Raw genomic sequence first — 17,570 nt, 5'->3', positions numbered from 1 at the left:
CAGAGACTGGCCCAAAGTCAACACCCAGCAGGCTTAATGTGGAGGAGTGGTAGGGTTGCCAAGTCCAATTCAAGAAATATCTGGGGACTTTGGGGGTGGAGCCAAGAGACTTTGGGGGTGGAGCCAGGAGACATTAGGGGTGGAGCCAAGATCAAGGCTGTGACAAGCATAATTGAACTCCAAAGGGAGTTCTGGCCATCACATTTAAAGGGACGGCACACCTTTTCGATTCCTTCCTTCCGTAGGAAATAATGGATAGGGGCACCTTCTTTTGGGGCTCATAGAATTGGACCCTCTGGTCCAATCTTTTTGAAACTTGAGGGGTATTTTGAGGAGAGGCACTAGATGCTATACTGAGAATTTGGTGCCTCTACCCCAAAAAACAGCCCCTCCAGAGCCCCAGATACCTGCAGATCAATTCTCCATGATTTTCTATGGGAATAAATCTCCATAGGGAATAATAGAGTTCCCAGCAGACATTTTCCTCCCCTCCCCCTGCTTTCTGACGACCCTGAAACGGGGGGAGGGTCTCCAAACCAGTTGATCCCCTGACCCCACCTGGGGATTGGCAACCCTAAGGAGTGGGGAATCATCACAGGACCGCTGCTGAAGGGCATAAGATGAAGCCAGAGGACTGAGGAGAAGATGTTCCTCAGGAGCCTTCAGCTTTTGTCAGTGCTTTGTTTTTATAAAAACTAATTTATTCTATCTCAGTTGCCATCATCTGCTTTCAAGGCCCGCTGACCGACACAAAGTTAGAATGGAAATATACTTCAAATATATAAACACAATAGAGCTTTAGTTCCAGGGTCAAGTGATACTAAGAAAAAGTTCAGAGCAGCATGAATGGGTCTCCTGTTCTCCATTTTATACTCACAGCTAGCCTGTGAGAGAGGTTAGGCTGAGGGACTCCTCTAAGGAACTGAGCGTTGTATACAAAGTTGCCAACTGGGCGGGAGAGAAATGCTTTCTCCCTCTAATAGATGTTTAAGATGAAGAAATCTGCAGGTGATAAAACTTTTCATAACATGGAGCTAAGTAACATCACCTGAAAAGTGCTGTTTATGAACTAGGTTTGATGAACTAGGGTTGCCAACCTACAGGTGGTGGCTGGAGATCTCCAACTATTACAATTGATCTCCAGGTGAGGGAGATCAGTTCACCTGGAGAAAATGGCCTCTTTGGAAGGTGAATTCTATGTCATTATATACCACTTAAGTCCCTCCCTTCTCTTCCCCAAACCCCACCCTTCTCAAGGTCCACTCCCCCAAAAAATCTCCAGGCATTTCCCAACCTGGACCTGGCAACAATGAACTACAATGAACTGATATTACAGGACAGTTAGAAGGACCCTAGTAGCATACATGCTGTCTGCCATTTTATTCTCACAGAGTCCTTAAGTGGTAGACTGAGATAAAGGATGGTGATTAGCCCAAGTTGCACGGTGACCATCACAGATAGACAGACGTTTGAGCACAGGACTGCCTGGTCCTAGCTTGGTACACTAATCACACTGCCCATTGGGTCCCCTCAAAATCTGAGGGGCAGTTAGTGTTGCTGCCTGGCCTGGAGAAAAAAAAAATGTCCTGTCCCTTTAACAGAAGCTTAATAGGATGTTATTTTTCAGGTGATGTTATTTGACCTCCCTGCTGTGAAAAACTTCAGCTGCCCATTTCCATGCATCAAGCTTCTGTTTAAGGGACAGAATATCTTTTCTGCAGGTTTGTAGGCAACCCAATGAGACCAGTGTGTTAGTGCCCATACAGACAGATAGGGCTTCTATTGTTAGTTTAGTGCTTTGGCATTGCTAGGAAACAGTATCTCTGAGGAGAAAAAGGTTCTCTGTGTAGTTTATACGTCCTGAACGCTATGTTCTTTTTGTCAAGAATAGCCCTTTCTGAGGCAATTTCAGACATTTGACTGTGCTGAACCAGAGCGGGAGTAGATACAGTGTTTAATACTTATCTATGCCTTAGTTCTATTGATTGTTCTACTGTCAAAATTCAAAATAATTTTCTTCAGAGACTGAGACCCTGAAGACCAAACTCATCTGTCTGAATGAAAATACCTATAAAGCTTCTATCGCATTTTTATTTTGCCCTTCCTTGAAGAAGCTCCAAGTTAGAGACCTAAGAACACTTTTCTAGAAGTAAGCCCCACTGAGTAACATGGGACTTCCTCCCCAAGTGAGCATACAAAAGTCGAGCCCTGCAGGATCAGATACATATTCCATCTAGGTCAACGTCTTGTTTTACAAAGTGGTAGGGTTGCCAATCCCCAGTTGGGGGCAGAGGATCCCCTGATTTGGAGGCCCTCCCCCCTGACTCAGGGTTATCAGGGGGTGGGGCAGGAAAGGTCTGCTGGGCACTCCATTATACCCTATGGAGACCAATTCTCATAGGGTGTAATGGAAAATTGATCTGTGGGTTTCGGGGACTCTGGAAGGCTGTTCTTTGAGGTAGAGGCACCAAAGTTTCAGCATAGCACCTGGTGCTTCTCCTCAATACATCCTCCATGTTTAAAAAAGATTGAACCAGGGGGTCCAATTCTATGAACCCCCAAAGAAGGTGCCCCTATTCTTCATTATTTCCAAATGGAGGAAAGGCATTTAAAAGGTGTGCTGTCCCTTTAAATGTGATGTCCAGAACTTCCTTTGGAGTTCAATTATGCTTGTCACACCCTTGCTCCTGGCTCCACCCCCAATTTCTCCTGGCTGAACTCCCAAAGTCCCCAGGTATTTCTTGAGTCAGATCTGGCAACTCTACTCCGTGGCCTTGGAGGGCTAAACAACTTGAGGGCAAAGGCCTTTCCAGGATATTTCATGCAATGCTAAGCAGTTCCACTCTTCTAAGTCCACTGAAGTTGGAGGCTGTCTGCCTCTGAATGTGGAAGTTCCCTTTAGTCCCCACAGTTAGTAGCTATTAATGGACTCGTTCCCCATGAGACTGACCAAGAGAGAGATCTTGGGGTCGTGGTAGATAATTCACTGAAAATGTCAAGGCAGTGTGCGTTTGCAATAAAAAAGGCCAACGCCATGCTGGGAATTATTAGGAAGGGAATTGAAAACAAATCAGCCAGTATCATAATGCCCCTGTATAAATCGATGGTGCGGTCTCATTTGGAGTACTGTGTGCAGTTCTGGTCGCCGCACCTCAAAAAGGATATTATAGCATTGGAGAAAGTTCAGAAAAGGGCAACTAGAATGATTAAAGGGCTGGAACACCTTCCTTATGAAGAAAGGTTGAAACGCTTAGGGCTCTTTAGCTTGGAGAAACGTCGACTGAGGGGTGACATGATAGAGGTTTACAAGATAATGCATGGGATGGAGAAAGTAGAGAAAGAAGTACTTTTCTCCCTTTCTCACAATACGAGAACTCGTGGGCATTCGATGAAATTGCTGAGCAGACAGGTTAAAACTGATAAAAGGAAGTACTTCTTCACCCAAAGGGTGATTAACATGTGGAATTCACTGCCACAGGAGGTGGTGGCGGCCACAAGCATGGCCACCTTCAAGAGGGGGTTAGATAAAAATATGGAGCAGAGGTCCATCAGTGGCTATTAGCCACAGTGTGTATGTGTCTGTGTGTGTGTGTGTATATATATATATATATATATATATATATATATATATATATATATATATATATATATATATATATATATATATATATATATATATATATATATTTGGCCGCTGTGTGACACAGAATGTTGGACTGGATGGGCCATTGGCCTGATCTAACATGGCTTCTCTTATGTTCTTATGAATCTGTCTAATCTCCTTTTAAAGTCCTCTGTGTTAGCAACCATCATTGCACCTTCTGGCATTGAATTTGACAAATGAATTACTTGTTGAGCAGACCATGACTTTCTTTTGTCCGCTTAGGGTTGCCAGCCTCCAGGTTGTGGCTGGAGATCTTTTGGGATTAAAACTGATCTCCAAGAAACAAACATTAATTCACCTGGAGAAAACGAACACTTCTGAAGGTGGACTCTGTGGCATTATATCACACTGAAATCCCTCCCCACCCTCCTCAAGCTCCACCCACCCCCCCCCAAAAAAAATTTCCAGGTATTTCCCAACCTGGAGCTGGCAACCCTATCCATTCCAAACTTATTGCCTATCAACTACATTCTGTGCCCTGAGTTCTAGTATTTGAGTTGGGAAGGTAGTGACAACCAACACTATGTTGTGAAGCATTTTGTGCAACATTTCAGGTTGCCAGGTTTATGTTGGAAAATACCTGGACACTTTGGGGGTAGATCCAGGGGAGGGTGGGCTTTGGGGAAGGGAGGGGCTTCAGCATGGTACAGTGCCCTAGAGTCCACTCTTCGAAGCTGCCATTATTTCCAGAGGGTCTGATCTCTGCCAGCTGGAGATCAGTTGTAAAAGTGGAAGATCTCCAGATCCTTACCTGGAGGCTGGCTACCCTAGCTATGATCTATATAATTTACCCTTGTGACTTTAGTGACCTAAATGATATGAGAAGGGGGGATGAGCTGCTGCATTAGGACATTTGATTTCTAGGCCTGTAGTTTGAACTAGTGGCAGGCTATAGAGAACCACTAGTAGAGAACCACCAGGGTGCTGCTGTAGCAGTTAGTGCTGTACTAAGACTGAGGAGGCTGAAGTTCATATGAGATTCACTGGCTGACCTTGGGCCAGTCATTCTTTCTCAGCCATCTATGCTACCCATCTTGGAGAAAGGGTGGGCTTACAAATGAAATGAATTCATACATGTTTAACAGAGAGAAGGGTTACCAGGTACAGTTCAAGAAATATCTGGGGACTTTGGGGGTGGAGCCAGGAGACATGGGGGGGGGGTGGAGTGAGGAGCAAGGTTGTGACAAGCATAATTGAACTCCAAAGAAAGTTTTGGCAATCACATTTAAAAGGACTGCACAACTTTTAAATGCCTTCCCTCCATTGGAAATAATGAAGGATATGGGCACCTTCTTTTGGGGCTCATAGAATTAGATTTCCTGGTCCAATCCTCTTGAAACTTGGAGGGTGTTTTGAGGAGAGGCACTGGATACTATGCTGAAACTTTGGTGCTTCTATCTCAGAATACAGCCCCCCCACCAGAGCCCCAGTTATCTGTGGATCCATTCTCCATTATACCCTGTGGGAATCAGTCTCCATAGGGAATAATGGAGTGCCCTGCAGGCATTCCCCCCCCCTGCTTTCTGGTGACCCTGAAGTGGGAGGAGGGCCTCCAAACTGGGGGATCCCATTCCCCCATCTGGGAATTGGCAACCCTAACAGAGAAGCAGTAGTAGGTTTGGCTTCAAATTAACAGTCTCTATTTAAGTGATCGACCAGACTGATTCCTGGCTTGATTGGAATGGCCCCACTTCAAACAAATTATTTTGTTCCCAGTTGGTATTGGGCACAAAATGGTTCATTTATAGTTCAGACCCACCTTAAATAATGCCCTATTGATGGTGTCATGATAGCATCTAGGGTCCAACAGAAGTATCTACCTGAAGCCTGTCAAGGACAGTCTTGGACCTGAGGCAAGTACTCTAGTCCTGGAAACTCCCCACCTCCCTGCATTAAGCTGCGCCCCCCCCCAGCTGCTGATCCCTCATGCTGCCTAAGGCTCAAGGAGGAGGCAGATAGTGATCATCTTAAGGTGATGGGGGCCCCAGCTACTTTACAGCTGATAACCAATTTGGCACCAAGTCCCTCCTTTATCCCAGTTGCTCCTACTGAATGCAAGAAAGAGAAGACTATGAGAAGCTTTATATTGTTATGTAATGCAAACATTTGTCATTTTTGCACTATTCCTTTACAAACGTCAGAGACCTGCTCTCGGGTCAGTTCTGACTTCAGCTGTTGGACAGGAGCCGGATTTGGGAGCCTGATCAAAGAAGGATGAACACATCTTTCTTCTAGTTTGTGCTCTGCAAGAGAGACTCTTTGCCAAATGAAACAGGAAAAACCAGAAAGGGATTAATTTTTATTTTTTTTAAAGCTTTTACAAAGGAATTAGAGCAATCAGTGAGCGGAAAGAATATGTAAAAATTGATTGAATCACATGTCGTCAAGAAATAGGCTGCTATTTCTGGCTTATGTTCACTCCAGGCTATATATCCCTATTTTCTGTTCCCTGTCCCTGGAAAATCCTGATTCCTAGTTTTGCCTGTTGGGAATGTCAGAGTTGTGCATGTGAGAGTGCTAGACTTGTACCTCCCTTCCTGAAGTCTCTAGACATGAAATAGAATGTGGAGTGAATGCACCTTGTCTCCAGCATGAATGCATGTCAATCAGTGCGTATGAACACTAGAGTTGCATAACCTACAGCTGCTCCCATTGCCACATCAGAAGTTTATTTTGTACTGTTGGTGATGTAGAACATTTTTTTCTTTAATCTAAAGAATGGTAAGCTTATTGTAGGGGTGTGCAGTTAGATATACCCAAGTCAAAATTATATTATGGATTGGGGACACCTGAAATTACACAAAGCACTCCCAAAATTGTGACAGTAAATTTGTTTCCTGGAATTTTGGGAGTGTTTCCAGGAGGCACAGGAGTGGAGAGGGGGAGAAAGGAAGCTGGACTGAGAAATAGCTATTAGTCATTACTGTACTTCCAGCACGGTAAACCCAGGTCTAGCTTCCTCTCTTTTCATCCTTCCCCACTCCTGCTGCCTGGGAAAAAGGGGGGTGACAAGAATAAGGGTGTCAAGTTTTGGGATCTTGAAGTAAATACCTGGGAAAAAATCCCTGACCACAACTAACAACACTTCTGCATAATTAGGCTAATAAAAGCAATACCCTACCTGAACTCTGGATCAGAAATTATTACAATTTTTTTTGAATGCCCACTGTTTGTTTATCAACTTTTAAAGCAGTGCAACTACTGCAGAATGCAAAATGAATCTAGCATTCATCAGGCAGAGAAGAGAATTTAGCATAGAATACATGGTATGTGTGTAAGAGATTGGGTGTGGGTGGTGAGGCAGTCCCCCCCTTGGGAAAAGGGATGCTACAGGAAAATGTTAGCAGTTGCACAAGGCTGTATTCTCAGAGTTTGCTTCTGTGTGAAAAAGCTGAAATTGGAAAAGATACCACAGTACATAAAAAAACAGTAACACTGTTGTACATGATGACTCACCACTTCAAATGCTGTGCAGACTTTAAAATAATGAGAGCACAGTAAATGTATCAAGCAGCAACATTAGCGCAGGTGACTTTAAACAAAACTAAGAAAATTCTGTATTAATTGCTATCATATTTTCTTTAGAAATTTCACAGTGGCATACATGAAGCTTCCACTAGTTGCTTGCTATTTGAGCAATGAACAGGTTCACCCTAGCTTTGCTTCAGCAAAAATCAGCCATTCCAGGAATCCATATATTCATGGACAACAAGTTTATCACTTGTCTGTAAGCTATGATAACCAAATGGAACCTCTATATCCAGTAGCAGTATGCTAGATGATAGTTTAAAAAGGAGGGGAAGAATCATGGGCTGCAATCACACAGACTAAATAATCCACTTTTAATGCACTTTCCAAGGATTTTGCCAGTCCACACAGTAAAATCTGGTTGGAAAGTGCACTAAAAACAGATTGAAAGTGCATTGTTTAGTCTGTGTTATCACAGCCATAGAGTTGGAAGAGATCTCCAGGGTCATCTACTCTAACCCCCTGCACGTGCAGGAAATTCACAAGTAGCTCCCCCCACAGCCAGCGACCCCTGCTCCAAGCCCAGAAGATGGCAACCCCCCCCCACCCCAAAACAAAACAAAAAACCCCCAAACCCTGAAGGATCCCTTGCAAAATTGTCCTGGAGAAAAATTGCTCCCTGACCCCTGAGTGATAAACACTGGGTAAGAAAGACCCACAAGAATGAACCACTGATGCAAGTGCTAAGAACATCACCCTCCTGATTTGCTTGGTGGCTTCCAGAGACATCTGGCTGACCATGGATGGAAACAAAATGCTCTATTGGGTCTCTATTCTGACCCATCGATGAGCCCCGTGGCGCAGAGTGTTAAAGATGCAGTCTTAAGCTCTGCTCACAACTTGAGTTCGATCCCTGGTGGAAGCTGGGTTTTCAGGTAGCTGGCTTGAGGTTGATTCAGCCTTCCATCCTTCCGAGGTTGGTTAAATGAGTACCCAGATTGCTGGGGGAAAGTGCAGATGACTGGGGAATGCAATGGCAAACCACCCTGTAAAAAAGTCTGCCGTGAAAATGTGAAAGCAACGTCACCCCAGAGTTGGAAATGACTGGTGCTTGCACAGGGGACCTTTCCTTTCCTCTGATCCATCAGGGCTTTTTTTTTTTGTAGAAAATGCCCAGCAGGAACTCATTTCCATATTAGGCCAAACGCCTGATGCCAAGCCAGCCAGAACTGTGTTCCTGCTCAAAAAAAGCCCTCGTTCTCATAGATCTGTAATCTCATCATGAGACAACATTATGGTACATTACACAGAATGGAGGATATTGGTGACTAATTGTCTCATAGTACATATAGACATAGACACATCTCCAAAGAACACACAGTACAGACACAGATGCATCTCCAGGGAACAGGCACTATATTCCCAAAACTGAATTCAATAATTTACTGAGCATACCAGAAAGGCAGGATCTAACTACTCCATTCCCACAACCATCTATTGTAATAATTGCTATTTGCCAAACATTAAAACCAGACCACTGTTCTTTTAACATACTTTGGAAACTTCCTAGACATATAGAAAAAGGTTATTTTGTAAATCAGTCAAAAGGAAACAAAGCAGCTTGATTAGGACAGTATTCTCTCAGAAGCATGTAACTTTTGATCAGTTAAAAACCAGTTCAATGAACAATACAGGAAGCTAAAGAAACTAGACTACTTTACTCAAGCCTTCAAGAGTTTATAAAATCCTGGCAGAAGAGATTCAAGTGAAGGAGGGAAATTTCCCCTTACTATTTATCATAGGCACCCAGCTTGTGAATATTAATTATACATTTTTCCACTCTATAAGTTGCTCTGAGAATTTTTAAAAGTTGAATTGCAATTAATAAACATATAATTGCTGGTGCAAAGTCCAGGACCTAAACATGCTGTAGGGTTGAGACTTTGAGGTCCAGGGCCACCAAACTGAGCTGTAGACCCATTACTATATGCTCTATTTATTTAATAGCAGAAGCAGAATATAAATTTATTTATTACACTTATTTATAGCCCACCTATCTCACTGAGACTCAAGGCAGATTACAAAGTACAGGGTTAGAAAGCTCTGATTATAAAGTACAGGGTACCACATAACACAGTCGGAGTGCAGCATGAAACAAAGCAACAGTGTGACTATACAGTACGACATATAATTCTCCAGGTATTACAACCAATCTCTAAGTGACACAGAGCAGTTCTCCTAGAAGATGTAGTGGCTTGTGGCGGGGGGGGGGGGACTCTATGACATCATATCCCAGCTGAATCCTCTTCCATCATCAAACCCCTCACTCCCCAGACAGTCTCCATATTTCCAGGAATTTCCCAAGCCAGAGTTAGCAACCCTGTAATAAACAGTACAACTGCATAGTGCAATAAGATTGGTGGTGGAAAGTGCAATCAAGTTGCAATTGTCTTTTGGTAACTGTAGGATTTTCAAGGCAAGAGATAAACAATAGAGATGGGCATGAACTGCATGATGAACTAAAGTTTGTCACAATAAAAACAAGTTACAATAAAATAAAAGTTTGTCACAAACAAAGTTTGTTTGCAATAAAAAAGGCCAATGCCATCCTGGGAATTACTAGGAAGGGAATTGAAAACAAATCAGCCAGTATCATAATGCCCCCGTATAAATCGATGGTGCGGTCTCATTTGGAATACTGTGTACAATTCTGGTCACTGCACCTCAAAAAGGATATTATAGCATTGGAAAAAGTCCAGAAAAGGGCAACTAGAATGATTAAAGGTTTGAAACACTTTCCCTATAAAGAAAGGTTAAAATGCTTGGGGCTCTTTAGCTTGGAGAAACGTTGACTGCGGGGTGACATGATAGAGGTTTACAAGATTATGCATGGGATGGAGAGGGTAGAGAGAGATGTACTTTTCTCCCTTTCTCACAATACAAGAACTCGTGGGCATTCAATGAAATTGCTGAGCAGTCAGGTTAAAATGGATAAAAGGAAGTACTTCTTCACCCAAAGGATGATTAACATGTGGAATTCACTGCCACAGGAGGTGGCGGCGGCTACAAGCATAGCCAGCTTCAAGAGAGGATTGGATAAAAATATGGAGCAGAGGTCCATTAGTGGCTATTAGCCACAGTGTGTGTGTGTGTGTGTGTGTGTATATATATATATATATATAGGCTACTGTGTGACACAGAGTGTTGGACTGGATGGGTCATTGGTCTGATCCAACATGGCTTCTCTTATGTTCTTAAGACCCATGTAAAATGTACTCTAGTAGTCTTGCCTTAAGGTAACCATAGCATGGATCCAAATGGCCAGATCAAGTCGTGGCAGGGAAGGATAACTGCCAGGTTTGTTGAACCTAATAGAATGGGGGGGGGGGGTTGCTTGCATCTCCAGTAGTAACAGGGGGAGGGACGGTGGCTCAGTGGTTGAGCATCTGCTTGGGAAGCAGAAGGTCCCAGGTTCAATCCCCGGCATCTCCAACTAAAAAAAAAAAAAGTACAGGCAAATAGGTTTGAAAAACCTCAGCTTGAGACCCTGGAGAGCCACTGCCAGTCTGAGTAGACAATACTGACTTTGATGGACCGAGGGTCTGATTCAGTATAAGGCAGCTTCATATATTCAACAATGGGTCCTGTCAGAACTTGTAACTTTTGCTCTATTTGCCTTGACCAAACTGACTCCATGCTGTAACTTAGTAATAACATAGAGTGCCTGGCCACAGCAATTAACCCTGGCCCCTTTGCTATGCCAAATATTTAGGGCAGCAGGGCAGGCGGCAGATAGTCTCTGCTTAACATCCACAGGTGCCCTTTGAAGACAGGCCATTTGGCCTTCACAACAGGGGAGCGTCCTCCCTTCTGATAACGAAGGCTGGGAAAAGAGACACTTGTCTGTGACCGTGTGAATGATAGCTTTATTGTACTTTACTGATGGCATAAAATGTAACCAACTGCCAAGAATTGGCATTACTGTTATTTCGTTGCTCTAGTACTGTAGTTCTTCGATAAAGATCCTAACTTTGTAACAAGTCTTGGAATTGTCTGAAGTTCGTCCCAGTTCTGACAGGTCCAGTATAATCCCATGGGCTCTTAACTGAATCAGAGAGTATCAGCTGGACCCAATGGAAAATGGGAAGCACAGTGCCCTTCAAGATCTCAGCCTTCCAGCATTGCCTCTGTCTTATCAGGATTCAGTTTTAATTTGTTCAGCCTTAACTATTGCAGCAAGGCACTGTCTCAACATCTCCATAGAATCATCAGGTGATTTGGATAGTGAATTATAGAGCTGGGCGTTATCAGTATATTGATGACAGCCTACTCCCAAACTGTAAATGATTCCCCCTGTATAGTGATTGATAACATGGAGGATAAGCCTAAGCCTTGTGGAAGCCCACATAGCAAGTCCTATGCTGTTGATAGTTGGTACTCGGTAGCCACCCTCTGAGTTCAACCTATAAGGAATGATTTAAACCAGTCCAAGGTGCAGTCCTTAATCCCAGCTTCTTCCAGCACCTCAATAAAATGTCATTATCCACTAAATTAAAGGCTGTTAATAAATCCAGTAAGAACAATACAGAGGCACAGCCTTCGACTGCACTCAAACGGAGATCATCAACTCAAGCCACCAATGATGTCTCCATGCCATAGCTTGGTCTGAAGCCAGACTCAAAGGGATCTGGAGCAGGTGAATTATCTAGGAAGGCCTGGAGATGCTCTGTCATTGCTCTCTAAATCACATTGCTCAAGAAGGGTATGTTGGAGAATAGCTGATTATTGGCCAAATAATTTATCTCTAGTGATTTTTTTCAGGTAATAAATGATCACCTGTTTTAATGACCTGGGAAATGATCTCTGATTGATTATGTATTTCTCAGCTTCATTGATATGGTCCTTACATCCTTTCACAAATGAAGGGCATGGATCCAGCAGACAACAGATGCTCCACCACCTATTTTTCTACTAAATGACCCCTGGTCCATATGATGTATTGAGTGATTCCCACCTCCACCCCCAGTGTTGCTACTGTTTTGCAACCAGCATCCTAATCAGAATGTATTTGAGAGATTATGCTGGAAAAGAACTTTGCAAAGGTTTCTCAGCTCGCAGATTCAAAGGTTCTGGCTCTGGGGCCAACAATAAATAGTCCCAGCCAGTACTCCATCCTGCTACAATCCTTTGTTTTACAACTGTTTTTCCTGGGTACTCCAAATTGTAAAAGGAACACATTGCTCTTCTCATGCTTTATTATCATAATTGAATAGTAAATATTTATAATCTCATGGTATGTTAATTGGCTGTATACTAGCTGTTTGATATTTTTGTCTTCAGACTCCCTTAATTCCATCTTCATTATTCCACTAGGTTTGTAACTTGTAATTGGATAACTCTTGTCACCTCAAGAGAAGGAATCTCATCCCTCTTCCTTTCCTTCACTCTCAGTTTACTTGTTTAATGAGCTTGAAATTAGTTTTAGCTGACTTCTACGTTGTCTAATTTGCCCCGATTTGCTCATTTGTTCTCTCTAACACTGATAAGCAAATGAATGCCATTCATTAAATAAGTTCCAAACAAATTAATCACAAGATGAATCTCAACTTCATTAAAACCGAACGACATGGAGTAAACAAAGCCAGATTGCAGGAGAATATTTGTAATAGTAGAAACGTAAACTGGGAAGGAAATTAATCTGCAAAAGCGATTTGCAAATTTTGTTCCTCTCCTCCAATTCAAGACATAAACGTAACTCAAGCCACTAATGTAATTCAACCCTGTTCCTTGATGAAAGCAATTCACAGCAGGAGAAGGCCAGAGAGAACGCCTATTTTCTCCCCATACAGAAAAAAAGGGTGTACTTACAGATGCAGACTTAAAACTACAACAAAAGTGGGATGTAATCTGAGTTCAGCTCAGCCTTAGAAGCAATCATAGTGTGTTCCTGGACATGGACAGAGTGAATGGCTGAGTATTTTGATCCAGGCAATAAACATCTGACACTCAATGGCTGGCCTTAAAATTTGGCTTGCAATGAGATTTGCTAATTGGAACCTTTTTAAAAAAAGACCTGGAAACTATCCCGCCCCCCCATCCCCAGTCTACAAATGCACTAATAGACGAACCTTAGAATTTTTGCTTGTCATTGCCTTTGACCACAGGAACCAAGGGCAACATCCTTTTTTTGGGGGGGGGAGGGGGTGAGGGGACTGAAGCAGATATTTTCTTGGTCATAGGGAATCAGAGTCCATAAATGAGGAACACAGATTCACATGCGTTAGTACAGTACTTTGTTGCAGCAGTGTATGCCTGCTTAATTGCTAAGTGGGTTTCCCTAAAGAGCTTGCAAAATGCATTGAGGATTTATAGGGTTGCCAACTCTGGCCTGGGAAATTCCTGAAGGTTTGGGAGAGGTGCCTGTGGAGGGGAGAATATGGGGAGGGATTTTGCCATAAAGTCTGCCCTCCGAAACTGTCACTTCCCCCAGGGGAACTGGTCTCTGTAGCCTAAAGATCAGTTGTCGTTAGGGTTGCCAGGTCTGTGTTGGAAAACATCTGGAGATTTTTGGGGGTGGATCCAGGAGAGGGGCCTCAGCATGATGCAACGCCATAGAGTCCACCCTTCAAAGCAGCCATTTTCTCTAGGGGAGCCAATCTCTGTCAGCTGGAGATCAGTTGTAAAAGCAGGAGATCTCCAGGCCCCACCTGGAGGCTAGCAATCCTAGTTGTCATTCTGGGAGATCTCCAGGCCCCGCATCGAGGTTGGCAACCCTAGGCATTCCTCTCTTGTCCATCTGCATATAGCACAGGAGGACAGTGGATGGGCCAGCTCAAGAGGTGCTTCCTGGCTCAGAGTTCTCCGGGACCTTAATTTAGAAACTGTTTTGCTAATAAAGGATATGACTGGCACCATGTAGCTGGTTCAAGGTATTTTGTTATCCCACAGGAGTTACATCCATTGTTTGTTCTCATGTGACAAGTAACTAGAGTTGCTAATCCCCAGGTGGGGGCAGGGATCCCCCAGTTTAGAGGCCCTCCCCCTGCTTCAGGATCATCAGAAAGCGAGGAGGGGGGAGGGAAATGTTTGCTGGGTACTCCATTATTTCCTATGGAGACCGATTCCCATAGGGTATAATGAAGAATTGTTCCAAGGGTATCTGAGGCTCTGGGTGGGCTGTTTTTTGAGACAGAGGCACCAAACCTTCAGCATAGCATTCAGTGCCTCTCCCCAAAATACCCTCCAAGTTTCAAAAAAGATTGGACCAGGGGGCCCAATTCTATGAGCCCCCAAAGAAGGTGCCCCTATCCTTCATTATTTCCAATGGAGGGAAGGCATTTAAAAGGTGTGCAGTCTCTTTAAATGTGATGGTCAGAACTCCCTTTGGAGTTAAATTGTGCTTGTCACAACCTTGCTTCTGGTTCCACCCCCAATGTCTCCTGGCTCCACCCCAAAGTCTCTTGGCTCCACCCCCAAAGTCCCCAGATATTTCTTAAATTGGATTTGGCAACCCTACTGCTGGCTGATCTGAGGCCCATCACACACTCTCATCTTAACCTACCTCACAGGGTTGATGTGAGGATAAAAGGAAAAGAGGAAATGATAAGCCACTTTGGGTCCCCACTGAGTAGAAAGGTCCAGTATAAATAAAAAGACTGAGTTGAAAGAAAGACTGAGTAGAACACACTTCCCCAGCTCAATGTCTGCATGTGAAAAGCCCTTAAACTGATATTTATTTATTCGATCCTCCTGCCTTTCTAGCCAACAGGCACCTCTCAGTATCATCCATTCAGGGGTGCCAAAAGCAAAGGCATGCAGAGAGGCACAGGACCCGTTTAAAAGGTGGCAGCATCCCCCTGCTAACAGCTTCTCTGTTCTTGCTCACCTCTTCAACTGGCCAGCCAGTTCCTTCTTTGCTGACCCAATCCACTATTACAGTTATAATGAAGAAAACGCAAAGTACTCACACTACTGGGGTATAAGAGCGGCAAGGGAAGTAGCAGGAGTGGGATCAGGATCACCAGCAGCAGGTTTCTGGCTCGGAGGAGCTCCCTGACCAATGTCATCTTGTTGCACTTGCAGCTTTTTTCCTTCTAGTTCCTGCAGCTGGTCTCCTCTGTTGAGATCCTTCAGCCCTTGGGCAGCTGTTCCTTCCTGCCACCTCCTGGATTCTTGATTGCTCTTGTTTGTTCTTCTTTTAAGAAAACACTGTTGAGGATTTCCAAGTGCCTGTGCCTTTATGTGGGGCTGCCTAGTGTATCCTCTTGACCGTCCCACCATGAGCACCTGAGGAGCATAATGCTATTTTCATGAGCTGTCACCAGAAAAATCACTAGGCTGCTCCCTCAGCGCTGGTTTTTCTTCCAACATTTTTGTTTCCTTTTTATGATTCAAGTCACACATGCAGAACCCCCAGTGTAACATTCGTTTTAGGTCTGTCCCACGACCTCACCTATCTTCCTGCCCTTTCTCACTTTCAGGTATGGGCCAGTTCATTCCAAATGAACACGAACTAAACCCCTGGAGAAAATTCTTAGCTTTTACAAAGTTTTATTTTCCTCTCTTTGATGCTTTCTTTCATTCCTGGCTGAATTTCCTCCCCTTTAACTGCTTAGAGATTATCTCTCCCCTACTTATTTTTTCTCCCTTCTCTGCTGGGAAATCCACAGAGCAGCAATTCTTGCAAAGATTACCTTGCACTCAAAATAAAAACTTCTGACCAAGTCTCGGCCTACTACAGCTCACCAATGAGAAGGAGGGAAGGTGGCTCCACCCAGTCTCCTAAAGTCAACAAAACCAACGTTAATCTACCAGAAGCGCTATTCTTTCTCCCCCACTCCTGGTTGCTATGATTGTTTCGAGGCCAAATAGTTCCGGTGACATGAATCTTAATCAGTGATAGAAAATGCTTAAGTTTTTACATTCTTCTCAGTTGCTTCAAGAAAGCATGTTTCTTTCATTTTGCGTTCAGTTGAAACCACTAGCACAGACCTGCACAGATTGTAAACGACAAGGCTCTGTGTAGACCTAGGGTTGCCAGCTCTGGGTTTGGAAATACCTGGAGATTTGGGGGTGGAGTCTGGGGAGGGCTGAGGGTGGAGCTTGGGAAGAGGGGGACGTAATACCACAGAGTCCACCCCAAAAAGCAGCCATTTTCTCCAGGGGGTCTTCACTCCACTCAGCCTGGAGGAAGTTGACAGGACTCTTGTTACTGTGCGCTTTACCACCTGTGGGCTGGATCCATGCCCGTCTTGGCTGGTGAAAGTCAGCCAGGTGACGCTACGTGAACCATTACAGTTGATTATCAACAGATCCTTCTGTGAAGGGATCTTTCCCATGCCACTTAAAGAGGCTGTGGTTCACCCCCTCTTAAAAAGCCATCTGTCAACCTGCCCAAATTGGCAAACTATTGGCCGGTGTCAAACCTTCCCTTTTTGGGTAAGGTCATACAGTGGGCTGTAGTGGCTCAGTTACAGGGATTCCTGGATGACACTTCAGCGCTGGATGCGTTTCAGTCCGGCTTCCGTCCGGGTCACGGGACAGAGACAGTTCTGGTTGCCCTCATAGATGACCTCCTGCAGCATCTGGATCGAGGCAGCTCAGCGGTGCTGCTGTTATTAGTTCTGTCAGCCGCATTTGATATGGTTGACCATCAGTTACTGACTAGCCACCTTGCTGACGTGGGGATTCGGGGGTCTGCCCTGCAATGGCTGGCCTCTTTCCTCCAAAGTCAAGGACAAAGGGTGGTGATAAAGGAGGATTACATTCTTCTAAATCTACTGAAACCAGTAGATTTAGAATGTTGGATCAGGTCAATGGCCCATCCAGTTCAACACTCTGTGTCACACAGTGCTGCCCCCCAAAGAAAAGGTACCATCAGGATGTCCATCAGTGGGGCAGGACACCAGAAGCCAACCCACAATCCCCTCCCAAGCACCAAGAATACAAAGCATCACTGCCCCAGACAGAGAGTTCCATAAATACCCTGTGGCTAATAGCCACTGATGAACCTCTGCTCCATATGTTTATCCAATTCCCTCTTGAAGCTGTCTATGCTTGCAGCTGCCGCCACCTCCTGTGGCAGTGAATTCCATGTGTTAATCACCCTTTGGGTGAAGAAATACTTCTTTTTATCTGTTCTAACCCAACTGCTCAGCAATTTCATTGCATGTCCAGGAGTTCTTGTATTGTGAGAAAGGGAGAAAAATACTTCTTTCTCTACCTTCTCTATCCCATGCATTAACTTGTAAACCTGTATCATGTCACCCCTCAGTCAATGTTTCTCCAAGCTAAAGAGCCCCAAGTGCTCCAGCCTTTCTTCATAGGGAAAGGGTTCCAACCCTTTAATCATTCTAGGTGCCCTTTTCTGGACTTTTTCCAATACTACAATATCTTTTTTGAGGTGTGGTGACCAGAATTGTACATAGTACTTCAAATG

At 44.1% G+C, this 17,570-nt stretch overlaps 1 protein-coding gene across 1 annotated transcript in view; it reads right to left on the bottom strand.

Moving 5' to 3' along the window:
* The window catches only part of SLC13A4 (solute carrier family 13 member 4), an 89,208-nt gene extending 73,327 nt beyond the window's left edge, over positions 1-15,881 (bottom strand). Inside the window, exon 1 of the mRNA XM_060245694.1 lies at positions 15,100-15,881. Coding sequence (XP_060101677.1) covers positions 15,100-15,198 — 99 coding nt within the window. The 5' untranslated portion in view covers positions 15,199-15,881. The remainder of the gene's footprint in view (positions 1-15,099) is intronic.
* Positions 15,882-17,570: the final 1,689 nt, after the last annotated feature.

This window comes from Heteronotia binoei, chromosome 8 (assembly GCF_032191835.1).
Source record: "Heteronotia binoei isolate CCM8104 ecotype False Entrance Well chromosome 8, APGP_CSIRO_Hbin_v1, whole genome shotgun sequence".
Taxonomy (NCBI): domain Eukaryota; kingdom Metazoa; phylum Chordata; class Lepidosauria; order Squamata; family Gekkonidae; genus Heteronotia; species Heteronotia binoei.
The sequence above is the reverse complement of the archived record's forward strand: the minus strand, read 5'-3'. Positions and strand labels throughout refer to the sequence as shown.